At 51.2% G+C, this 26,164-nt stretch overlaps 1 protein-coding gene across 15 annotated transcripts in view; it reads left to right on the top strand.

The window, feature by feature from the left end:
* The window catches only part of Prr5l (proline rich 5 like), a 151,482-nt gene that overhangs the window by 114,577 nt on the left and 10,741 nt on the right, over nucleotides 1-26,164 (top strand). For 12 of the 15 annotated variants that reach the window (XM_048788607.1, XM_048788612.1, XM_048788609.1 and 9 more), the window contains 4 exons: nucleotides 4,167-4,326; nucleotides 8,455-8,546; nucleotides 19,149-19,292; nucleotides 23,355-23,481. In XM_048788607.1, the coding sequence (XP_048644564.1) occupies nucleotides 4,167-4,326; nucleotides 8,455-8,546; nucleotides 19,149-19,292; nucleotides 23,355-23,481 (523 nt within the window). The remainder of the gene's footprint in view (nucleotides 1-4,166; nucleotides 4,327-8,454; nucleotides 8,547-19,148; nucleotides 19,293-23,354; nucleotides 23,482-26,164) is intronic. The other 3 variants (XM_048788618.1, XM_048788619.1, XM_015477787.2) reach the window with 1 other exon arrangement.

Raw genomic sequence — 26,164 nt, forward strand, 5'->3', positions numbered from 1 at the left:
TTAGCAATAACCTAGTTGTGATCATGGTACCCACTTCATAAGGTTAATGTGGTTACTAAGGGAGGTGACAGACACAAAGTGCTTGGTACATATGAGTCGTCAACACAGGATGGCTATTTGCATCTTAGCTTTTATTTATTTATTTTTTGTTTTGTTTTGCTAAGGTAAGCCAGAGGAATATGCTGTAATGGGGGAAATACATGGATTTGGGGTTCAGAGCCATCTGGGTAGAAATTCTGACTCCACATTTGCTGTCTGCTTCTCTGAGTCTCAGTTTCTTTTGTTAAAAGGGGATAGGTGCATGGTAGAGGTAAAATGAGGTAATGCATGAGAGAGTGACATTCGGAGCCTGGTAGTGAAAACAGTAAATGACCCCACGGCCATTCTTACTGTGGTCACCATCAGGGCTGAGGCAGTGGATACTGCAGTTGCCGGTAGCCTCGGCATGTAGAGTCCCTGCTCTGTGTTGAAAGTCCCTCCTGCAAGAAGAGGTGGTTGGTACTACCCTCACCCCTCTGTGCTCCCTGGTTGTGGGGGTGTCTGCTTCACAGGAGGTGCACGAGGCCGAGGAGCCCCACCTCACCCCTGCTCTCCTGGTCTCCACCCGGCCTCGGCTTCCCCAGATGGGCTGGGTTTTCTCTCCTCCTGCAGGCTGGGTGGTGGTGGCCGGGTGCCGTTCCCAAGGCGACTTTGTTTGCATTTTTCTAACTGAGCCTCATCTCTCTGTTTACAGCCCACTTTTTTATGTGTTAGAAAAAATGCCAGCCATTTCTTCCCTTCCGGACCACTCTGCTTCTTCATTAAAGTGCTATTTAGTCCATGCCCGAGTTCACTGAGGGGCAGGAGGAGGGTGCCCTAAGCAACGCGGGTCCCTTCCCGAGGCCCAAGGTGTTTCCGAGGTGGCCGCTATATAACGTGACTGCTTTTTGGCTGAGGGCTGTCTGGCTGGGGAGGTGATGGGTCTGCAGTTTCACTAGGGAAAAGGGGGTCTTGTCTCACTCTGTGGCTATGGGCTCCCTCACCACTGCTCAGAACCTTCTGGAATCAGCACTTGACAGGGGTGGGAGTACTGAGAGGTGGGATCTGGGAAGAACAGGCACTTAGAAACATACAGGATTGCTGCCTGCCCGAGGCCAGGCTTCCTTCCTCCCCTCTCTCTGTCTCAGGACCTGTGAGCAGACTTAAGCCCCTTAGAGGCCTCTGCCCTAGGCACACAGCCAACCCTGACCCTCCCTGCACCAGCAGCTAGGCCAACATGACCCTGTCACCACCCAGGAGGAGAGGGACATGGGTGGTAGGTGGAGAGGGGTGTGACGAGCAGGCCCAGGGAGGTCGAGGGAGGCAGGACCATCAGGAGCTGAGGCCCAGCCACAGTGCACGTCGCAGGGTCTCCTCAGACTTTTCTTAGAAAGCACAGACTGCAAGATCAACATGTGAGGACCTGGAGCGGGCAGTGGGCAGCGCTAGGCCCCAGATGGGGGTCCTTCAGAGCACAAGGCCTTTGGAATGAGGACCCTTTGGCCACAGGAAACTGTGAGACTGGGCTCCTAGGAGGAGAGCGGGGCAGCAGCTTAAGGGCGAGGATGGGGTAGGGTGGGAGGGGGCCCCTCAGGCAGCCAGAGCTGCACCTGTGGGTGCGCTGGTGTGTGGACAGGCAGGGGGCAGCTCGGTCGGGTTGTTGTACAGGTCTGCAGAAAAAGGGGTTGCGGGAAGCCGACTGAAAGTCCTTACTCCTGATAGCCTGTACTGAAATGAAGGCCAAGTCGAGGAGGCTGAGCCTCACGTCCACGTGTTAGAATCTGAGGGAGGGAGACCCTACTTCTATGGCTGGGGATGTGACTCAGTGGTACCAAACAACAACAACAACAAAACCTGTGTGTGTGTGACCACAGGACTGGGGAGAGGGGAGGATGACTAAATGACACCTAAGGCCCCTTCAACCCTAAGCGGAGACTCCAGGCCACAACTGGGACTGTGTCAGAAATGTTTGGACAGAGCGATTGACATCATTGGACCCCTGAGCAATCCTGGCACATCCTGCTCAGCTGTCACAAGGTCCTGCCAGTCTGATGTTGTTGCTGGGGAGTTTTCTTGCTTTCTGACCGGGAAGCTGCCAGGATTCATTTGCTTGGCTGGGGACTCGGGGATGGATTAGGGCTACATCCTAATCCTATCTCTTCTATAATTCTTGGTGAAGGAATTGGTTTTGTTTGCTTTAGCAAAGTCCTCCTACACCGTGTGGTTCCAACTTTGATCTGGGATTCCAGCCGCCATCTTGAAACCAAGTGGTGGCCAAATCACTTCTCGAAATTTAGGTCATAGCTTGCAAGTCTCGATAGGATTATGAAGTTCAGTTTATGTGTCCCAGCCACAAAAAGGGGATGGTGTCTTTGATAAACTCTGAGCACATGTGATAAGGTCCATTCATTACTGACTCTCTTTACCTCCCACTTCTTTTGTGAAGTGGTTGGGCTGAGATAGTAACTATTACCATCACCACCACCACCACTGATTACTGAAGACATGAGATACTGTGTGTGGATTTATAATCATTGGTTTACAAGGACTTTATGACATTGCTGATATTGTGCCATTTTATAGATGAGGAACTTATTACTCAGGGAAATTAAGCTCCAACTCACATAGCTAGAAGTAGCCAAGCCATAGGGGTACCGCTAGATTGGAGGGCTAGCTTCTAACGTTCTGTAGCTCTGTAGGGTGACTATGGTTGAAAACAACTAACTGTACATTTTAAAATAGCTAGTAGAGAGGATGTGCAAGGTTCCTTGCACAAAGTCATGGTAAATATCTGAGGTGACAGGTAGGCTAGTTACCCTCATCTGATCATTACACATTGTACACAGGTATTGGAATGTCACTGTTCTCCAAAAGTAGGTCCAACTATTATGTGTCAATTAAAAATACAAATATATAGTTGAGTGCAGTGGTGCATGCCTGTAACCCCAGCAGCTCAGGAGGCTGAAGAAGGAGGATCCCAAATTCAAAGCCAGTCTCAGCAAAAGCAAGGCGCTAAGCCACTCAGTGAGACCCTATCTCCACATAAAATACAAAATAGGGCTGGGGATGTGGCTCAGTGTCGAGTGCCTGAGTTCAATCCCTGGTACCCTCCCCCCAAAATACAAATTAAAAACAGAATACAGTAATACAGTAAGTGGGGGGGAAAAAAAGTAGTTGAGCTGGAACTTGAACTTTCTGGTACCCAGGCTCTTTCCACTGTGCTATGTTCTCATCACTGTTGTGAGAGGACCTTAGGGTTTTGTAAAGGCCAGTGTTAAAGACCACACTGTTTTATTCGTAAGCATGCATGCCCTCGTTGTTCACCTCCCCACAAGCACAGGCCTCTGGTAATCTAAGGAGAGGTGAGTGGAGAGGCACCAGCACCTTGAGCTTCTGTGACTCACAGTGGGACCAGCTGCAGCCCTGGGAGGGTAGGAGGGGGTCTGGGTGGGAAGACGTGCTGGAACTCGGAGTAGCAGAGTGGGAAGAGCCTAGCTCCCAGAAGCAGGAAGGTCCGCCGTGTCCTGTGGGCCCAGCTCACTGACCACCAGTAGGTGAGGCTAATAGTTCACTCATTCAGCCTCGTAGGATGGAATGAAATGACTTGAAAGAGCCTGGGATCGATGCAGGACCTTCGCCCATGGCCAGCTGCCATGGCAGGAGGACTTGGCTATCTGTCCACAGCTTCCCCAGGCACTGGGGCACTCACGGACCCCCACTTGCTGCTGCTCAGGATTTTGCATTCGATCTCTTTTGTGCTTGTGTGACACACTCTCAATTTATCTTTTTTAAACTATTTCTGCATATTTTCCCATTGCCTCAAAGCTCCTTTTGTGAGTTCAGATCATTGGGGATCTCAGGACATGGGGTGGCAGCAGTAGTGACTTCAGCAGAGGCTGTACCGTATCTCTTCCCACGGTGGAGGGGTGGCGGCTGCATTCGGCTCGGGCTCCCTTGCTCGCTTGCTCACTGCTTTGGTTCTGGGGTGTCTCCTGGTTCTCCCAGGCCTCGGCCTTCCAAGAGGACAAAAGCCTCCTTGGCCTTGACTTGCGCTCAGGCAGGCCAGGCCTCTGTTGGAGGTGGAGGAGGGCTGCTTGCTGGTTGCTCCAGAGTCGCCAATTCTTGTGTCCTTTGTTCTCTTTTGGCAGAACCAGCTGCTTGCAAAGGGACTGTCGTTTGTGGAGGAGAAGATCAAGCTGTGCGAAGGCAAGTACAAGGCAGCCTTGGTGGAGTGGGGCCCCTGTGACTCAGCCTTTGATGTTGGGACAGCTGAGACGCTTCTGTCCAAAAGGAGCAGGCTGCACTCGAGTGAGTCACCCTGTCCCTCGGCTCTGCTGTGGCACTTGGGTCTGAGTCAGCCGCTCATGCAGTGCAATCAGAAGGTGTTTTGAAGAGCGAGGGGACATGGGTGGCTGCTCTGGAGACTTTGTTAAGGGATTTCACGGGGTACATCCTGATGGACTTCCTGGAAGATTCTGTGGATTCCGCCATGCTGGTCCCTTGGCTCTGCCTCTGGCTGTTTCCTGTTGGCCTTTGTAATATTTCTTGGGATCCTGGTAGACAGCAGTGTGCCCCTTATTTGGAGGACATTAAGATAAGCAGGCTCACACTCAAAAAATGGGGTGGGATTTGATAGATAAAGGAATTTCCTGGTCTATGCTGATTTTAGAAGCCAACCGACAGGATTGAGAAGAACTGGGAGGAGCTGGTATGAGAGGCAGGGAAGGCCGACCCTGTGCCTGTCCTGGGGGCTGGCCTGGGCTCCCCCGACCCGGGGCCTGATCTGAGCTCTGACTTCTCGGGTGACGTGACAAGTTGCCAGGTTCTCGAGTTTGTTTTCATCCTATTTAAAGCGATGACCTGGGTTGAGGGCTTGCAGGGAGTACAAGGCCCATAACTGGAGTAGCACTGTATGTGGCACATAGTAGGATGTCTACTGGGGCCTTTTTTCCCCCCATCTCCAGCCTAATGACCTTGATCTTGACTTATAGTCAAGCTGGTTTCTGGATCCAGACCCAATAGGCATCATATTGTCCCTTTTTTCTTCTATTTTTTTAAAGGCCAAATACTACTCTAGCGTAGCTACACTGTGCTTCCTTTATCCATTCACCAGTCAGTGGAGGCTAGACTTGAGGTGGCTCTGACCAGGAACTCGGTGTGGTTGTGCATCTTGGAGTCTCATGAGTGCATAGGCAAAGGAGGCAGCTACCCAGTCAAGGGGGGGACAAGAAGCATGGTCCCTGGCCACATTCCTCATCTGTCAGTCACTGAGGGAGTTACTCCAAGCTCTTGGAAATGCAGGGAACCTCAATGTAGAGCCAAAATCCAGAAATGGAGCGAGGCAGAGTGAAGAGATCATCCTGGATCCTGGCCTACGCCCCAAGGCATAGCCAGAGTGCATGGGCCAGGGCATCCCTAGGGGTCTCCTCTAGTTCCAGGGTTTTGGGTGCCAGGGCCTCTCTGCACAAGCAACGGGCTCCTGGGAACTTCAAGGGTCTTTCCCATCTCCAACTAGGACATCTCTACTTTTATGCATTAGAACCCCAAGAAAGATTTTGTCTGGATAAAAGAATTCTCTGGCTATCAAGCCTGGATGGCTGCAGAAAGGACAGGTGGCTCTCCATGTCCATTGGTTGCACTTTTGTGGCAGGAGACAGGTGTTCTCAGTGATCTTTTCTAGAGCTTCAGTGACCTTGACCTCAGGAAGCTTCATCTACCTTCCTATAATCTTCTGGGATCTCAGCTCTGGTGGCACGTTAGAGGAACCACTTAGAACCTTCCACTGCAAACCCCTTCCCCTTTGCAGGAGCTAGGTCCTTGGTTCCTGGGTCTTTTCCCTCAGTCACCTGTTTCCTTTAACTCTTTCTTCCCCGGGGCCTTCCTGTCCTGTTGGCCCGTGTCCGTCTGCTGGTGTTTTTTTGTGTTTTTTGAACGCTTTCCTAAACCTTCCTTATTCTCTGAAGTTTGCAGCCAGCAGCTAGGGAGCTGCTCGCTACTCCCTGGCCCAGCTTCCCCGGTGGGCTCAAGGCTCCCCTCACGTGCCAGGCACTGAAGCAGGCACAGCTGGGCCCCGAGGGTCTGCTCCTGCCCATCCAAAGTCAGGAGCGTGTCTGTTGTGGAGGGCTCAAGAGAAGGCCCATCAACGGAGGAGCCTCTTGCTGGAGTTCACCTTAGTTTTAGGAGTAGTGGTGACCTAACATTTATATGGCTCTTTTGACTTCCTGCCTCCTCCCCGAGGTGAATGAGCGCAATCTACATTTGAAAGAGGGTGGTAATTGAGTCAATCAGACATTTATTGATGACTTAATAGATACCGGGTTCTTTGCTAGGTGCTGTGGATACTGTGATGAATGAAACCTCATAGACTCCCTTGGAGCTTATAAACAGGTAGTGGAGACAGGTATTAATCAAATATAGAATTGTGACTAGATAGTACTGTGAAGGCAATCCATCGTAGAGGGATTGGAACCATGGGGAAAGAGTTTTCTGTAGAAATAAAATTTCAGTTAAAACAGAAAGATAAACAGAAGTAGGTGAGGCAAGAGAAACTGCCAGGTGCAAAGGCCCTGTGGCATAAGGAAGCACGGTGACAGTGAACGGCTAAGATAAAATCCACAAGGAGCCCAAAGGCTGAGGCAGATATTCCAGAGGATGAAGACACAGAGCGTAGGCCACACGTAGACATTTTCTTTATCCGAAGAGCATTTTATTTCCACCTGTGATTAAGTCCCTCTCCGTACTGCCTCATATTTGGGCTAATGGTCCCTCCTTCCACTCACGGGCCAAGCACCTGCACAGACCTTTACACCTGGCACTCGCCACTCAGTCCCGAGAAGGTTTCTAGAATAGATTTGTTCGTGTATCTGGCACTGTGCCCCACACTGTTAGTACAGCAGTACAGTGTGGCCTGCCAGCTCTAGGGGAGGGGACAGGGAGTGACAAGCAGCTCCTACAAAGTAAGGATCCATGTCCTCAAGGGAGTGGCGGCGCCTGGGTTGCCCCTTCCCCACTGTGTGTCACCTGACCTCAAAGGTCTACAGTCTTTGGGCCCCTGAGCGACTCCTCAGCCCCCCGCCCCCGCTCTCTTCCTTCTCCACAGCGACGGCTTTTATTGTCCATTAAATTAATAGACGCGGGAGGCTCAATCGGCCTTTCAGGACTTGCCCCGTGAAACGAGCGGGATTTTGCCAAACGGTGTCTTGTCTTGGCTGACCCAGTTTCTCTGCTGGGGACGAGCAGACAGTGCCCAGTCAGCTCTGATATCTAGGTCATTTGCAGCCACCGCCAAGCCGGCTGCTTCTGCTAGCGCCTGCCTCTCCCGCAGGTGCAAATTCCTCTCTCTGTCCCCACCCCTGTGGCATCAGGTGACACGTGTGCCCCAGCCTGCAGGTGGCACTCAGCCATAGCCTAGGCTGCCTGGTCCCGGGGTGAGTAGGCACAGAATCAGGAGATGGGTCCCGTGTTTCCCAGGTGACCTCTGAGAAAATGCTGCCCTCTCATTTACTGTGAAGCCGTGGGCGGAGCTGACAGTTTCCAGAATCCTCTTTCCACCTCTCTCAACTGACAGCTCAATCCCAGAATAAGGCCAGTGTGTTCATGACTAAGAAAACAAAACAATATATGGCTGTACATGTGATTTCCCAGGTTAGGGTGGTAAAGAGCATGGCTTCTGGAATTATAGCTCTCTGCCTTCAAGCTGTGTGACTTTACACCGGGGGGTACTTGGCCTCTCTGAACCTGTGAAACGGGGGTAACAGAGTCTATTCATGAGATAGCTTGTTAATAAGCAACTTAACACACTGTCTGATAATGTAACTATTCACATGATGATAGCAATTATTATGTGATTTTAAATTTTCAGCCACCTATTTTGAATCCAGGGATACAAAGTCATGTTTACATAGTTTGAGTTGAATCTTCCCACCAGTATCAATCCATTTTCCATTGCTACGACAAAATGTCCAGGATTGGGTTCTTTATAATGATAAAAGGTTATTTAGCTCACTGTGTCAGAGGCTGGAAATACAAAATCTGGTGGTCCCGTTGGTTCAGCCTGTGGTAAGGGCTTTCTGGTGGGTGGCATCACAACAGCAGAAGAGATCACCAGCCAAGACAGGAGGGCAGGATTCCGGGGTCTGACTCACTGTTATGATAATCCACTCTGAAGAGAACCAAGTCTGCACTGCCAGCCTGAATCCCTTCCAAGGGCAAAGCTTGCCTGACCTGACCATGACCTTCCACGAGGTCCCCGCTCCTAGGCCAGGGACCCAGACCCTACAGCCCCACAGCTCTGGCCTCCGGGTCCCAACAGCCCCGGCTGCCAGTTGTCCATCACGTAGGACTTCACCTCGGAGGTGGGACTGTCTCTGGCCTCTGCTGGGACTAACCCGAGCTCTCCCTTCCCCTCTCCCCTCCCGTCTTCTCGCCCCGGTGCAGGTGAGAACCTCGTGGAGGCTCTGGCTGACGTCTGGGACCACTTCTTCACTGAGACCCTGCCCACCCTGCAGGCCATCTTCTACCCAGTTCAGGTCAGTGTCACCGCCTCGACCTTCTGCCGGCCTCTGACTTGGCCTTTGGAAGCTGGGGGGCAGGTGAGTGGGGAGAACCCGGAGGTGGCTGCTTGAGTTGACCGAGGGTCGTGGGGCTCTTTGAGAGCCCTGTGGGGCCACCTTCAGCCCTTGGAGCAAAGAAAAGCGCCACAGGGCTAGAGTCCGCAGGCTCCTGTTGCCCTCCTGGCGTTGAGGGTGCTTTCATGCTTTGGAGGGGTTTGTTTTCCACTTACTTTCCCAAAGTGGAGAAGCTGGGGGCGGGGGGCTTTTCTTTTTTCTTCTCTTTCTTTCCCACCCCCTCTCCCTCCCTTCCTTCTTTCTCTCTGTCTTCCGTCCTTGCTTTCTTTTTGAAGCATAATTTCTAATCAAGTTTGCTATTGTCCCCGGATGGTGGGGAAGGAGTACTGTTCCCTGTCCTCGTTAGGAGCCAGATGATGGGCGCGCAGGGTGGGCGAGGATCGGTAGACCTGGGTTCAGGATGGCTTGAGCCGTCATGAACTCCTGTTGCACAACTCCCTCCACCTCCTGCAAAATGAAGAATCTGGAGTAAAAGGAACACTCTCTCCTTTGTGTTCTAATTCTAGGACCTCAGCTCATTTGACTACTTGTGTCAATTTCCTTCCTCTTTCTTTGTTTGGTTTTTGGTCCTGGGGATTGAACCCAGGAGTGCTTAACCACTGAGCATCTCCCCAGTCCTTTTTGTATTTTATTTATCTCACTGAGTTGCTCAGGGCCTCGCTAAGTTGCTGAGGCTGGCTTTGAACTCGCGATCCTCCTGTCTCAGCCTCCCAAGCCCCTGGGATTATAGATATTCGCCACTGCCCTGGGCTTTCTTCCTCCTTCTACAGAGGTTAATACCGCTGCCAATGGTGCCAGGTCAGAGCAGTGCCCCCTCCCCAGGGAGCCTGGCATAGCTCTCTCACATAGGTGGCACCGAGCTCATCTGTACTCTCGCCCCTGGGACTGGGGCTCCTCACACAATCTGGCTGAGTTGAGTATATAATATGCAGAGTAGGAACAGAGCCATGAGCAATGATGGAGGGTTTCCTCCTACCAGGGGAAAGGCCCACAGAGATGGTATTTTAAAGGAACTTGGAAGTGCATCTAATATTTAAAACCTGGGAGGCTGTGCTTGCAGATTTCATTACCCATTTGAGTCCCGTCCCTGATGTTTCTAGTACAACAGAACAGCCAGAAGCCCCTAGCCCACAGCTCGCCCCTCTCTTTCAACCCGTCCCCAGCCCTGGCCTGCATTTATGTGGCCAGTGCAGCACTGTGTCTGCTTCATTTTCTGCATTCGTCTCCCAACTGCCATACGGGGATCCTGTCCTAGGAAGACAGACCTGGGGGTCAGGGTTGCCTGATTTAGCAAATAAAAACACAAGATGCCAAGTTATATTTGAATTTCATATAAACAAGTAACACAGCACTGGGGGCATAGTTATATTTTTAAAAGATTCAAATTTAGCTGGACATTCTGTATTTATCTGGCAACTCTGCAGGAGAGGGCGTGCAGACCTGGGCCTCTCTAAGGGCCATTGGGCAGGGAACTCCAGGGTGCTGGCGTGGTTCTAGAATGGGGACTGTGGGATCTGGGAGGACATGGCCCCGGTGCAGTCAGAGGTGGGCAGCGAGGGGCCCCTGAGGCCCAGAGCAGGCAGGAGTCCAGTCCTACAGGTCTACACTGGCTGCCCTGATTCGCTTGAAAACCTGTAAGGTCTGGCGATCGTCGTCTTGGCCCTGTTCTCCCTTCTCCTCTCCTGGCCAGACTGGAAGTCTGCTTCTGCTCTAGTTTGCCCCAGTCTCCCCCCGGCTGGCTGCTCCCCTGCCCGTCAGCCTCTGCAGACATTTGCATGTGCGGCCCTTGTTCTGAGACTGGGTAGGGCGCTGACAGAGTCACCTTGTGGACTGGGGAAAATCGGAGTAAAGGGGCACCTGGGTAGGGGTCCCAGGAAGGAGGGAGCTGTGCTTCCTGCCCACTCTTTGGTCTCAGCTGACCCAGGGTCACACATGCATGACTTTCTGGAACAGTGTGCCTTCAGGTTGGCTAAGCCCAGACAAAACGGATGGAACCTTGGTTACCGTGGACGTGAGTCTTGTTTGTCCTCTGTTGGTGGAGGACAGAGGTTAGGAGGAGAGAGGCTTGGATTGGGTGCTCTCCTACCCCAACCTAAAACAAGAAGGGGAAAGAGAATTCTGGGTTAGCATGACTTCTCTCTGATTCATGATGAATTGAAGTCAGTGGCCCTGATGGTCCTCTAAGAAAGCGGTGACTAACTTGTTTTCAGGACAGGGTCTTCCTCATGGCCCCATAAACACATTTTGTGCCTGCATCAGGGGCTAGTTCTTATATACAGAAAAGGCCTTTGTGGCTTTGGGCACCAGCGAGGTTCTCAGAAAAAAAAAAAAAAAGCCCCCTATTTGGGGCAGGCAGGAGCCATGGTATGGGATGTTGGAGCCCTTGCCATGTCAATGGTGGCACTGCGTAGCTGTCCTGAGCCTGCTTCAGTTTGCCTTTTAACACAGGAGGTGTCCCTCTGGTCATTTTAAATCTGGGCTGTTCTTCCCGCGTGTGGAGGTTCCCCCCCCCCGGGCTGGGAAGCTTTGAAGGTGGAATCTTTCGCCTTCTGCAGACAAATGCTCTAACTCCTCGTGCCCAGCCACGCTCTATGACTGTGGGTGTTGTGGAAGAGGTGATGGCCACAGAGCTCGCTGGGGAGGACGCGGGGCAGGGGGTCAGCCAAGAAGAGTGGTTCAGGGCCTGAGGAGCGCCCCGGCCGCCCTGTGCTCAGTCCTCAGCCCACCAGGCACCATCTCCATCCCCTGGAAGGTAGCCTCACCTCTCTGAGCCTCCGATTTCTTCTATAAAACAATAAAGTCGACTCCAGAGGGGTGAGGAGGAGGGAGAGTGTGATGATAGGAAAGCAGCTGGGTTAGCATAGCACGTACAGTCAGGGCTTCAGAACAGCCGCTCTGACCATTCTCTGTCAATCAAAAGGTGTCAGAGTCTTAGCTGGTAGGCCCAAGTATCTGGATCTACTTTTCACATGTCATGGACTAAGCTAATGAGTTTGGAATGGGTGCATCTTTTTTGTTTGTTTGTTTATGGTTTGCTTTTGGAACGTATTATTTTTGAATGTCTATGTAATCATCATTCTTTAAAAAAAAAACAATCATCCTCTCCATTGCTGTGACACAATAGGCTCTCATCCATTGTCAGCAGGTGTGTGAATCAATGCCGTCTTTTCAGAGGGCAACATGGAGGTATCTGTAAGACTTTGGCAGGGGTTACCAGGGATTGAACTCAGGGGCACACAACCACTGAGCCACATCCCCAGCCCTATTTTGTATTTTATTTAGAGACAGGCTCTCACTGAGTGGCTTAGCGCCTCACAGTTGCTGAGGCTGGCTTTGAACTCTTGATCATCTGGTCTCAGCCTCCAGAGCTACTGGGATTAAGACTTTTTAAAGGCATATTTTGATCACACAATTTTTGTTTTGAATTGCTAATCTGAATACACTGATAAAAGTGCTCAGAGAGACATGGATGAACATGTTTATTATAGCATTGTTTGTTGGCAAAAAACAACACAACACCTTGGTTGAGGAGATGTCAGTTAAATATAGCCTGTTCATGCAATGGAATACCATCATGCAATAGAATACCATGCAGCCTTGAAAAGGGGGTGAGGAGAAGAAGCAATATGTGCTGGTATGAAAAGATGTCCCAAATATACTACATTAAACAAAAGCAGGTTGCAGAACAGTAGAAAGCATACACTCCCTATGTGTGTTTAAAGATTATATGTGTAATTTACAGATGTAGAAACTTTCTGGAAAAATAAGAGACTATAAGAAGAGTTCTTCTGTTTAATCTTTGCCATAAATATCTATGACCTTAATAAGAATGAAATAAAAAATGAAAAGGCAAAGGAAACAGAAATTGTCTCTATTGGGGTGCAGCACTAGGGGTGAAAGGCCTCTGAGCACCTGGCTGGCCTTGGAGGGACCGTCTGGAAAACCATTCTGTGAAGTTTTCTGGCAGTTGCTGGGTGGGGCTCTTGGAATTGCCTCCTCTTACCCTGCAGTCTTTCCACCAGATTGCTGTTCACGAGTAGTTTCTAGAACCTGACCTGCCTGGTCTTCTTTCTTCTCTTTCCCTGTGTTCTGTTGTTCACAGGAGGGTGGAGAATAAGTTGGATAGATCCTATCACCTCCCGGCATCATAGGGATGGGGTCTAGTACTAGTTCCTTTGCACCCCTGTCCATCAATCTATCATACAGAGATAATACCACTGTCCAACTTTTCAGGGATATGAGAATAACAAAATAAAGCAAAAGTGCTTTGAATTAAGACCACTTATTTAAAATATGCAACATAGTGTTTGCTCTATTTGAAGTTATTATTTTAATGTTATCAGAAAGAAACTGTAAAGATATGAAATAGATATTGTTCTCGTGGACTTTTTCACTTCTGTGACCAAAAAACCTGACAAGAACAATTTTAGAGGAGGAGAAGTTGACTTGGGGCTCACAGTTTCAGAGGTCTTGGTGCACAGATGGCCGACTCCCTCTCAGGGGCCTGAGGTGAGGCAAAACATCGTGGAACAAGAGTGTGGCAAAAGGGAATACGGCACCAGGAAACAGAGTTCTAGTCAACAAGAACAAAATACATACACCAAAGGCAGCCCCCAGGGACCCACCTCCTCCAGCCACACCCTTGCTGTCCAGTTACCACCCAGTTAATCCGCATCAGGGGATTAATGCACTGATTAGGTTCAGGCTCTCAGAACCCCAGAACCTCTAAACCTTCGTGCATTGTCTCATACATGAGCTTTGGGGGGACACCTAATATCTAAACCATAACATTTCGCTCCTAGTCCCCCAAAGCTCATGCCTATCTCACAATGCAAAAATACCTTTAGTTGTTTTCCAAGAGCTCCAGGTCTTAACAGTTCCAGGACTTCTGAAAAGTCCAAGTTAAGTCTCTTCTGAGACTCAGGGCAAACTTTGAGCACCAGCCTCTGTAAAAATGAAAAACAAGCTCCATACATACATCCAGGATATAAAGGCACAGAGTAAGTATTTTCACATGAAGAAGTAGGTGACATGGAAAGAAGGGATGGGGCCAAAGCAAGACGGAAATCTAACTGGTCCTGTAGCTCCACGTCCAGCATCTGGGACACGCGGCATCCTGAAGCTCTCTCCAAAGGGCTTTGGTAGCTCCGCCCCTGTGGCCTTGCTGGTTGCAGCCCGTGTGGCCTCTCCGCTGGCTTGTCACTGCCCGTTCCTGCAGCCTTCCTCAGCAGATGTCACAGTACGGGCATTTCTTAATCTCAGGGGTCTCCACGGCTGCTGTGGCTTCCTGCTCACATCTCCACACATCATCCTCTCAGGGAGAGCCTGCAGGGACCCTGCCTTACTTCGCTTGGCTGCCGAGGCCTTCCTTGGACATCTCCGTGGAAGCCTCCATGCACCCCTGGCTCCGGCGTCCTGCATTCCTGCAGAACCAGTAGTATGTGGTCCCCACCAAGTTCCCCATCTCAACAGTAGCCCAGCCTCAGGGACCCTGGCTGCACAGCCTCTGAGTGCTTGGGGGCTCAGCACATTGAAAAACTTCCTAGGCCCCCTTGTGCAAGCAGCTTGCCCACTGGTTTCTTCTTAAGGGAATATTTACTTCTACATCCTTGAGCCTGAGATGGGCGTGATCTTGCCAACTCCTGAGATACCCTCGAACCATCTTTCCTGTGGTTTCTGAGGAAAGCGTTCACTTCTTTACTGACTCTAATATCTTTAACCACCACACTTTCCTTAGTCCCAGTTTTATTCACAGTTTTCTGTCCCAAAGACACATTTTTCAAATTTTTCTGCTTTGCTTTCCGCTTCGGATTATCATAATAAACTTGGCAAAAAGCCCCTATTAATATTCATGCCACCGCCTGAATGTCATGCTGCCTGGCAGTTTCTTCTGCTAGACTAAGGAGTCCATTGCTTGTCAACTCAGCCCCACAGAGAGTCCTGGGACAGGGCAAAATGCAGACAGCTTCTCAGTCAGAACATAATGAATGGCCACTGGTCCACTTTCCCATAGAGTCCTCCTCCCCTGAGACCTCGTGAGCCCTGTCACAGCCTCCTTGTCATCTGGTCTCTGAATGCCGCCCACCAGAATTGCCCGTTCAGCAATTACCACAACCTACAGATTTTCCAGCTTGTCACTTTAAACTTTCCAAAAACTTCCTCCCACAATTTCCAAAAAGCTCCCCAAGCTTCTGAACCACATGGTCAGGTTTGTCACAGTAATGACCCCACCTCTCCCTACCAATTTCTGCTTTATTCAGTTTTTTCATTGCTATGATTAAAAAAAACAAGAACAATTTTCGAGGGGGGTGAAATTTATTTGGGGGCTCATGGTTTCAGAAGTCTTGGTCCATAGACAGCCAGCTCCATTCCTTGGGGCTCGAGGTGAGACAGGACATCATGGCAGAAGAATGTGGAGGAGGAGAGCAGCTGAGAACAGGGAACCAGGAAGCAGAGAGAGAGCTCTGCTCAACAGGAACAGAATAAATACCCCAAAGCACACCCCCAGGGACCTGCCTCCTCATGCACACCCTACCTGCCTATAGTTACCACCCGGTTATCCCTGCCAGGGGATTAATGCACTGATTAGTGCATTCATTAGTGCATTAGTGCATTAATGACCTTTGTTGCATTGGCTCATACATGAACTTTGGTGGAACGCCTCACATCTAAACCATGGCAGATATAAAACTATAAAATATAGCTATGGTATCTTGGGACGCTTTACAGGTTATGGATGTTCATAATGCCTGAACGTGTTACTTTCATAACAAGACGTGATAAAGCTTCACTAAAATGTGCTCTTGGGGTTGGAGTTGTGGCTTAGTGGTAGAGCACTTGCCTAGCGAGTATGAGGCACTGGGTTTGATTCTCAGCACCACATATAAATAAATAAATAGATAAATAAATAAATAAGATCCATCAACAACTAAAAAAATTTAAAAAAAAAACATGCTCTCGAAGAGAACAACAACAAAAAAGTCAACACTATTTATTGAGCACATACAGTATGCTGGGCTCTGTGCCCCTTCGCTTCATCCACACGATTCCTCCCAGCAGCAGTGCTTGGGTGACATCACCTAGTCTCCCATGCAGCAGGCATTACAGTGTCCGGCCTCCACAGAAGGTGGCTGAAGAAGTGGCTTGTGGTCCTTCTCAGAGCCCACTTGGGTTAGTCAGCTTTTTGTTGCTGTGACCAAAATACTTGCAAGAACAACTTAGAGGAGGAAAAGTCTATTTGGGCTCACATTCCAGAGGTCTTGGTTTGTGATTGGTTGACTCGATTGCCCAGGGCCTGGGTCAGGCGGAACTTCATGGAGGGAGGGTGTGGAGGAAGAGAGCAGCTCAGTTCATGGCTGATAGGAAGGGGGACGGGAGAGAAGGAGGAAGGAGCCAGGGGACAGATATAATCCAGGCCATAATCCCCAGTGACCTACTTCCTCCAACCACACCCCACCTGCCTACAGTAACCACCCAGTAACCCTTTCAAAGGATTAAGCCATCCAAGGGCTTAATCCGCTGATGGGCTTCCAGCCCTCACAGTACAGTGTTTTCACCCCTGAACATTTTTTTCGTTGCCTAATGCCTGAGCTTTTGAGGGACCCTTCAAGATTCAAACCCTAATGCTGTGTATTATTATTGCTAAAGAATTTTTATCCAAATCCAGAATGATTTCATCCTGGGGCCTGCATCACATGACTTGATCAGAGCCAGGAAGAGCATCAGAATGACCTGGAAGGCTCCTTTAAACCCAGATTCCTGCAGAGTCTCTGCTCTGGTATATCTAGAGCGGAGCCTGAGAGTTTTGCATTTTCACCAGCTTTCCCAGCAACAGTGATGCTGCTGATTCAGGCTTTGGTAGGCGTTCTTCAGAGAAACAGAACCAGTAGTGTGTGTGTGAGTGTGTGTGTGTGTGTGTGTGTGTGTGTAGGCACGCACACACACACTCCTGAGAAGCATTTCAGTCAACAACAAACTGCATGTACTGTGGCGGTCCTGTGAGATGGTATCACCTGGGGACAGGCCATCTCAGTCTGTGTAAGTACACTCTGCGATATTTGCACAGTGATGAAATTGCCTGACTCACTTCTCAGAAGCACCCTTGTCAGTAGGCGATGTGTGGGTATCATGAAGCATTGGCTGCGGTGGCTGTGGAGGCCATGTGAGCTTTCTACCTCTGTGACAAAATACCTGCAATAATCAACTTTCTTAAAAGTGGGAAAGAGTGTTTGTTTCAGAGGTTTTGGTCCATGCTCTCTTTGGGACGGTGGTGGCACAGTATGTCGTGGCAGCAGGAGCAGTGGGAGAGGTGGCCTGTTCGCCTCATGGTGGCCAAGAAGCCAAGAGGAGACAGGAAGTGTTGGGGCCCCAATATCCCCTCGTCGGCGTGCCCCCCAATGACCTAACTTCCTTCCATTGGTCTCCGCCTCCTAAAGGTTTGGCCTCCTCCCAGTCATGCCCCAAGCTGATGACCAAGCCCTCAACTCGTGGCCTTTGGAAGCTTTCCAGATCCAAACTATGGTGGAGGCTGAGCCCCACGGTCCGCTTCTGCAAACGGGAGACCCAGAAAGCCAGGGGTGTAGTTCAGTCTGAGTCCAGAGGCCTGAGGACCAGGGGGCTGCTGGTGTCAGTATATCCAAGGGCTGGGGGTGAAGCCAGATGCCATGTTCCCACTCAGGCCAGAAGCAAGAGGGGCCAGTGCCTCCTTCCTCCTCCTTTTGTTCTATTTGGCACCTCAACTAATTGAATGGAGCCTCTCAGGTGGGCGACAGGAGCCTGCGTTATCTCTCCAGCATTTATAAACACCCTCCAGACACACCAGAAACCATGCTTCATCCGGGCACCCATGGCCAGTCAAGTTTATACCAAAATTAACAGCAATTCAGACCCCGACTCCGAGGACACCAAGTCAGAGGCACTAGGCAGGTGTCAGGACTCGTGATGTGCACGTGTGTCTGTGTGAGGCTTGCTTCCTCCCTGAGTGCGTTACTATGTTCGGGGCTGTGGATGGGACTTGGCCCTCATTCTCCTACCTTGGCACAGGGAAAGGAGTCCTGGAAATGAAGTAAGGTACAAGTAACTGTGAGTGCTGGGACGTAGTTTGAGAAATGGAAACCCTAAGACATGGGGGATGCTGCCACTGGGGGTGATCAGGAAGGCAGTCCCAGGTGGTTGAATTGAGCCCATGGGAGGGGGTCATGTGTGTTCATTGGGGGAGGGGGCTGCAGCAATGGCAAGGGTTCCTATAAACCCCAAGGGTTACAGGGAGTATAAAATTTCCTTAAGCCTTGGGGCATGGACTACTACATCCTGTTTGGAATGATACCTCTGGCTTATTCCAGGAGCAAGACATTTTTGACATGTGCTGTGTGAGTGTGTGTGTGTGTGTGTGTGTGTGTGTGCACAAGCATGGGTATGAGAGGGAGATTCTGAGAAATTAGCTCTTTTCCTCTTTGTCTTGGCAGTTTTCAGGAGCTCTTAAAATCAAATAATTTCAGTTTGAATCTTTATCATTTTTTATCTATGAAATGGATTTTATAATAGTAGCTATCTCTGTGGGCGGTTTTCTTAGTCTGTTCAGGCTGCTACAACAAAACACTACAGACTAGGTAGATTGTTAACCACAGAAGTGCATTTCTCACAGTTCTGGAGGCTGGAAGTCCAACATCAAGGTGCAGGCAGAGTCTATGCGGGCCTGTGGTGCCTCCTTGCTGTGCCTCGCTTGGTGAAAGGGGTTCGGGGCTTTTCTGCAGCCTCTTTCACAAAGGCACTAATCCCATGCCTAAGGGGCTCCACCCTCACGATCCTGTCACCTCCCAAAAGTCCCACCTCCAAATACCTTGACCTTGGAGTTAGGATTTCAACCTGTGATTTGGGGGAGACACAAACCACACATTAAAGGTGTTACTTCCACCTAAAGTGTCCATTCTCACACCCAGCATGTAGTCGGAGGTTACCAAACGCCTGCTCTGGTGCAATGATCATTGTCATCCCTTGCCTGCCCCTCGCACAGATCCCTTCTACTTTTCCAATTATTTTTCTTCCTCCATTACTTGGGTTTCTGTAAGAAATCTAGTATCTTATGGAAGCATCTAAGGACTGCTGTTTCCTTTGCCTGGCACCTGGTGGGCACCTCAGCGCTTAGCAGACAAGGTTGGGGAAGCAGCCTTGGACGTGGGGAGGTGGATTTGATCTTTGGTTTCTCCCCCACTTCCTCGGTCCTCCGTCCTAACCATTGACGGCATTGACAGCATGGCCCTGCTCCAGGTGTCTGTGTTGTCTTGGGGGCATTTAAACGGGATAAATCCTGTCCTGACTTAAACAAAGCGTTAGTTCCAGGGGACAGGAGCTGGGTCTTCACCTCTGGTGGCCCCACTGGGCCTTGCAGATGTCTGGTCCTGTCCCATCCCAGGTGCTCCGTAGGCACATGCCCTCCACTGCACGTGGCTGGGGGCAGATGCAGCAAGCTGTCACCTCTCACCCTCCCTCCTCCCTCCTCTCCAGGGACAGGAGCTGACCATCCGCCAGATCTCCCTCCTGGGCTTCCGAGACCTGGTCCTGCTGAAGGTGAAGCTGGGCGACTTGCTGCTGCTGGGGCCGCCATCCAAGCTGCCCTCCTCCATCGTCCAGATGCTGCTCATCCTGCAGGTGAGGCCCCGAGGGAGGCCAAGGGAGGAGACAGCCGCTGTGGGACTAACAGGAAGGGACCAAGTGACCAAGCACCTGAGCTTAGTTGAGAATTCTTTTGAGCTTGTTTGGCCACATCCCTGAGTTCATTTGTTGATGTGCATTCACAGGGTCCCTGCTAGGTCCCTGGTCCTGTGCTCACTGCCGGAATTGTAGAGGGGCATGAAAAGAAGCGTGGTCCTTCATTCAGGAAGTGGACACTCCCCAGTTATGTCAGGGAGCTGTGGGTTGCAGGGGACAACAAGGAATCCATTTTTGCCTAGCACAAGCCAGACCAGGTCCTCAATGGAAGGCTCACAAGGCAGATGGGTTTTGTGACAAGGTGACACTGGTCAAGTTGCAAAGCCACCAGCGTTTCTTCACTTCCTGGCCTCTAGTTGTACCTGGTCTGTGTGTTTCTCTCTGATGCTCCCTGGCCTTGCACAGACTCTCTTGGTCTTTCTCGATCTGTGGGGTCGCGTCCAGTGCTTTGGTTCCCGCCTGATCCATGTGGCAGGCCGAAGTAAGAGACTAACCACCCAGATGGCTGCCCTGTGTCTTTTGATCCCAACCCTCAAGTCAGTAACAGGACAGTGAGCCAACACTGTTGGTCCCTGGTGTTTGCAGCCTCAGGCCAAGGAATCAACCACCTCGTGAGGTTGGCATTGTGTGTCATTCCCATCACAGACCAGGAAACTAAGACCTAGGAAGTTCACCAACATTCTATTACCCCAGCTAGTAAGGGGTAATAAAATTGAGAACTGTGCACCCTGGTTCCTCTCCAAAGGAAAGAATCTGATGGGCTGGCCTTGGGCTAAGTGAGTCCTCTTTGCCTAGTGGACTTTGACCTTGAGTGGGATCAAGTAGTCCAAACCTGGCCTCAGCAAGCCCATTCCTGTGTTGGGCACACTGTTTTCCCAGAGCAGTGCTGCTCTCCTAGGTTCCATCCTCCATCAGGCTGAAGGGGACCCTAGGCTGCCCTCATAGCAGGCATGGAGCATCCAGCCAGGGGCCTCCGACCTGCCTCCCCCAGCTGCTGTTCTCTTTCCCTTCTCTAAGCTGGAACATCCTTCTGGGTGTTGTCCCCTTCCCTGTAATCCCAGAGGAGGAAGGGCTGCCAATAGGAAGAGGGAGAGTGGAATTGGCTGGAATGCAGGTGTGCAGCTCCCACCTGATTGAACTTGGCCTCTGCATAAGGAGTGAGCAGGACCTTTGTGCCCACTGTTCCCTCTGCCCACAGCACTCTGTCTTCTGGGACCCACAAGCCCCCTTCCATCAAGGCAGATCCTTGGGCTTCCATCTCACCCTGTGTCCCAGCACCCAGCCCAGTCTTTGGCACATAGTAGGTATTAATTAAACACTGTTCACTGAGTGGTAGCACCAACTAGCAAGAGCCTGAGTGAGACTGACCCCGGGTCCCCGGCCCCAAAGATTACGATGGCTTGTGACCATCACACAGGGCTGAGAGAAGTGTGGCTGGAGCAGGTCCAGGGTCTCGGCAGTTTTCTGGAGAGCTGGGCGAGGAAATGGTCCCTCCTGTGACTACCCCATTGTTTGTTCCGTTTCAAGCAGAGAGGGAGGATGAGAGAAGCTGGCTCAGGGACTCAGGACCACATACTAATTTGTAGCCAGCTGACTGCTCAGCAGCTCCCGGGCCCCTGCTTTCTGCCTTCGTCCTGCAGCACCCACTCCATGCTCCGAACCCCCTCAGCACCACCCTTCAGTTCCCTTAGGGCTTCCTGGAGTAGCTTACTCAGGAGCCACGGGGCAGGGATGGTGACTGAAAGCAGGCCTTTCCCTCCTCCTGAGCAGCAGCCTGGGTCTGAGTGGCACTTCAGGTGGCGCTGCCCTGGGGCCGTTCCTGTTGCAGGAACCCTGGGTCTCTGTACTTAGAATTGTCATTCTCTGCACAGACCCCTACTTTCCCCAGGGTCATGAGGCCTGGGGCTGATTTTTCCAAAGCCACCTGACTGCTAGGAAAAAGAGCCCTCTCTCAGACTTCAACTCTCCCTTTTCCAAAATATTTTGGAGCCAACCCTTCCCCTCCTTCAATACACAGGGTGTTCTGCCAGCCAAGGGGTCTGTGCTCAGGCTGGCCTGGTCAGTGGCGGAACCAGAGACTTTAGCTATGTGCTGGACCCTGGAGGCCCTCCATGCCGGGCAGGGTGTGTGACCTGTGCTTCGAGGACCCTGCGCCTGGCTCCATTGTCTCCCATCACCCACTCGGCATTCGTGATAGCTTTTGGAGGAAGGGACCTTTATCTTCCCTTTGCTCTGAGTGACAAAAGGGTTACAGCCAGTCTGCTGACCAACGGAGGGCAGAGAGCGGCACCCTGGCAGAGGGCACCTGCCAGCCCAGCTCTCGAGGCTGTGTTCCTGGGAGAACCAGCCGCCAGCTCCGCGTCACGTGCTCCTGGCCCACTCCCTCCCACCTGTAGGCCTCTCATTTTCCTGTCACCTCTCCCCAGGTAGTGCTCAGGAATTCTAGGGGGGAAGGGGCCGTGGATGAACCCAGATGAGAACTGTCAAGGACAAAACAAGAGAGAGAGAATGGGAAAGTTTCCTGGGCTCTGAGGCCCAGTCAAGGTGGTTTTGTGGCTGAAACCGCTCGGCTCTTGAGGCCTGGTGTGGTTCCTGGGGTGCCTGAGCAGGGCTTCCCTTTTCCTTCTGCTGCCTCAAGGCCTCCCTCCACCTGGGGCAACTGTGTCTCCCTGAGCTGAGCAGCTCATTTGCTTTTTCTGTTCATTTCCACTGTTGAGTCTCCGGGGACTTCTGTCTAGTATGGGTGGATTGGAGCAGAGGGTGTAGAGCACCCTGGCTGCTAGGCCCGGTGTGTGTCAGGCCCACCTATTTTTTTCTGCATCTCCTCTCTCCAGACCCCTTCCCAGCCCCAACCTCCAAATCCTCTGCCCCTCCCCAACTTCCTTCTATTTTCTTAAGCAGCCCCTGCCTGAACCACTCGCAACCCCCCTCCCACACACACACACACACACACACACACACACACATACCCCATCTCTGTGGGATGCAGGTGAGAAGGGCCAGGACCCGCGGTTTTCTGGAAGGACCCCTGGCCTATAGGAGTTGGCTCTTCCTGCCTCATTGCCTGGCCATCTTCTTACATTTAAGTGAAAGTAATTGAAAATCTGTTTTGAGAATTTGACATGATAACCTTTCAGGCTGAGCACAGCCCCCCAGAACCTGGCTTCTTCCTGCTTAGGACCCTGTCCCTTGCTAGGCGGCCTCTACTTCCTCCCAGTCCCTCCACAGGAGAGCGTGCCTCCACCTCCTTTGCAGGGAGAAGCTGAGTTCCCAAGGAGTTCGCTGGGCTTCTAGAAAGCGCTGGTTACAGGCTTCTCTGTGGGTTTGGCCCTTGGAGTTATTAGGGTTGGTGTTTATTCGGGGTTTGATTGTGAGGACTCCTGAGCTGCCGGGCTTTTGAACAGGCTCATCCTCTTGCTGCAAAACGTCTGCCTGCTTCTAGAACCACTCTCCCTTTCTTGTGCTGTTCTGGACTTTTCCATATTCTTTTCCCCTTTTTTAGCCTGCTAATAAGTGATAGTAGGATAGGCTCAGAGACAGATAGCCTGGGCTCTGGCTTGGGCTTTATCCACCAGCTGTGCTTGGCTAGGCAACTGACTTCAGCTCTCTGGGTCTGTAGAAGGGAGTTGACGGGGGCGCCTCCCCTGTGGTTGTCAGGAGGCCTCTGCATTAATACATGTGAAGCGCTTATATAAACTGTACGTGCGCTGTAGGCAAACTGGTCACGCCATTGTGGGTGGGGTTATCATGGGACCAGTGAGACTTTGGCCTTGGAGCTGGAGCTGGGTCTGTCCCACCCATGCTGCCTTGGAAGGGCCCCCTAGGAGAGGCCGCCATGTATTCACCAGGTGCTGATGAGGGCGCCAGGCCTCAGTTTCCTTTATTCTAATCTCTAGAAGGTGCCTGCTGGCCACACTGCCTGTGCACAGCAGGAGGGCAGGAGGGATGCGTTGACACGCGTCCACTGGCCAGTTTTCACTGACTGACTGATGTTCTTTCCAGAGTGTTCACGAGCCCACTGGTCCAAGTGAGGGTTATCTGCAGCTGGAGGAGCTGGTGAAGCAAGTGGTTTCTCCTTTCCTGGGCATCAGTGGGGACCGAAGCTTCTCAGGACCCACGTACTCACTGGGTAAGGGGCACAACTGCCACATTGCCAGGGGCCCGGGCAGTACAGATGCCAGTTACCTTGTACCGAGCACTGACTGCATGCTGAGCACTTTGCTTTCAGTGTGGGTCAGTGCAAACCGGTGTATCTTAATCTCTCATGTCCCCAGCCTGGGTGGCAGTGACCTCCCCCGGGGTGATTCCTCCCCAAGGACTGAGCCCAGCCTCCTCCGTGGTGGAGCCTGTCTGATCCACACCTTTGATCAGTGACTCTGATGTTTTTCATGACACAAAAAAAGACATTTATGTCTCTATCGGATGTCAGAAACCCTGCCTTATTCCACCCTCCCAGGCTTGAGTGGAAAACCCACTGATGAAAGCACTCAGATGTGGAGCCAGATTGTCACATGCATAGCCAGGTGCTCTGGAGCTGCTGTCCCCTGCTCTGTTTCTGTAAGCACTACCAGGCCTGCACTGCAAGGAAAGGGGTTCCTGGGTGTGGATACAAATCCTGGCTATTGATGGCTCTGAAGCTGTATCGGCATCAGGCTCTGTACTAGGTCCTTTGAAGAACTTAGAGATGAATCAGGTCTGTTCCTTCTCAGACCACAGTCTAGATGGTCTCAGTAGAAATTGCTGAGTAATAGAATCTCAAGTAGCTCTCAGTGAAACCACAGTCGTGGTAGGAACAGCTCTGTGATAGGAATTGTAATAAAAGACATTCCTCAGCGACTGCCTGAAATGCAAACCCTTAAAATGCAGGAACTTGTTCAGTGTTCTGTCCCAGCAACTGGAATGGTGACTGGCTGTACCCAAGCCCAGGCACTTGGCACCCACAGAGAGGTGTGGAACAGGAAGCAGTACCTGCATCTGGAAACTGTTGCCCCTCTTTTCGTGGAAATGGAGTTGTAGCTGAGCTTCAAAGCCAAGGCGAAGTGCAGAGAGGCTCCTGCCTTTCCTGGGCCTCCCAACTGCAGAAAAAGGCAGAGCCTTTCACCGGCAGTTTTCCCAGCCCTGGTCGTGTTTCTCTGGAGACACCAGCTTAACCACAGACACCACAGATAGGAGGGTGCCGGCCCAGCCTGCTGCTGCCAGGTCCCCCCCCCGCCCACTCCTCTCACTCCACCCAGGAGCTGGAAATGACACAAAGGGAGACTCGCCTGCCCTCTCCAGCCCTGAGCCGGGCATGCTATTGCTGCGGTCTCCCTGGAACCCCCTTCCCGCTACTGGCTTGGCTCATGGAGTTTGGTGGGGGGAGTGTGGGGAGGTCCCAGGGAGATGTCAGGACACCACCAGATTAGCTGGGCCCTGACCACTATCTGGGCCAAATGCCAGAACAGGGAGAGAAAAAAAAGTCATTTTTCTTTAACTCTCCTACGTTCTTAGTTGGAAGAGACTCCTAGATCATATTAACAGAGAGAAAGAAAAAAAAAAAAGGAATTTCTTAACATATATATATTTTATATATACATAGAAGACACCCAGGGAGCAAGTAGCTTTCAAATAGGCAGCTTTGAATCCTGGCTGTCACAGCATCTTCAGTGAAGAACAGGGACTTTTTAGAGAGGTGACAAGACAAAGGGAAAAGAGTCTCTAAGGGCAGCACCTTGTGGGAAGTGAGTGAGTGGTGGCTAAGGGCCGGCTGGGAAAGCCTGAGAGTGCAGACCCCGTCATCCCCGGATGGCAAGGTGTGAAGTCATCTGCGGTGCTACCTTTGACTTTGGAGTCTGTGTCCTGCTTTCAGCCCACTGGACTGGGTGGGTGGAGTAGATTTGGAAGTGTATTCTGTGGGGACTCAATCTACAGTCAGAATAATATCCATTTTGTCAAATTATAAGGCAGAGCTGGAGCTGGGCATCGTGGTGCACACCTGCAACTACACGGGAGGTTGAGGTGGGAGGATCTCAAGTTCAATACCAGCCTCAGTAACTTAGTGAGACACTGACTCAAAATAAAAGGCCTGGGGATGTGGCTCAGTGATGAAGCATCTCTGAGTTCTATCCTCAGTACCCCCCCCCCAAAAAAAACAAAAAAACCCCACAACAACAACAACAAAAAACCAAAACCCAACAACAAAAAAAATATGTATCAGTTGGTGGTATGAGCCTTAACTGTACCAAGGACAGTGGCGCCCTGTGACCCTATCCCAGGCACCTTGCATGGTGCTGCAGGTGCATCTGTGAACAAATAGGGCCCATCCTGCCCTGTAGGGAGGAAGTCAAACAAGGCACAGGGGCCTCCGAAACCTCAGCAGGAGCTTCCCCTGGGCCAGGAAACCAGAGGAGGCTTCCTGGAAGAGGCATTGATACTGCTGGTTATCCTGAGTCCTGCTTCCCCACATGTCGAAGTTTGAACTTAGAGAAACATGCGCAAGCATATAAAGCAGGCTTTATTTAAAAAGGGGTAGCATAAACTTCTCCCAGGAGGGAGAAGGGGGCCACAGCTGGTATCCTGGTATCCCAAGAAGCAAGGTGTTCTGCCTTTTTATATGTCCCAGGCTTCCTTTGTTCTCCTGCCTTTCCCCCCTTATCTTTCTCCTTCTTGTGTTTGTGACTAGGCCCAGGGTGGGAACCAGGTGGGCTGAAGGGGGAAGGGCAGGATGGAGCAGCCAAGGACACATTATTAACCTTATAGTCCTCTGTAGGAGGGACAATTCCTGGGACAGGTTACCTCAGCAACAGGTTGGTGCAGGGGCATGTTCTTAATCA

Source organism: Marmota marmota, unplaced genomic scaffold, assembly GCF_001458135.2.
Source record: "Marmota marmota marmota unplaced genomic scaffold, marMar, whole genome shotgun sequence".
Lineage (NCBI taxonomy): Eukaryota > Metazoa > Chordata > Mammalia > Rodentia > Sciuridae > Marmota > Marmota marmota.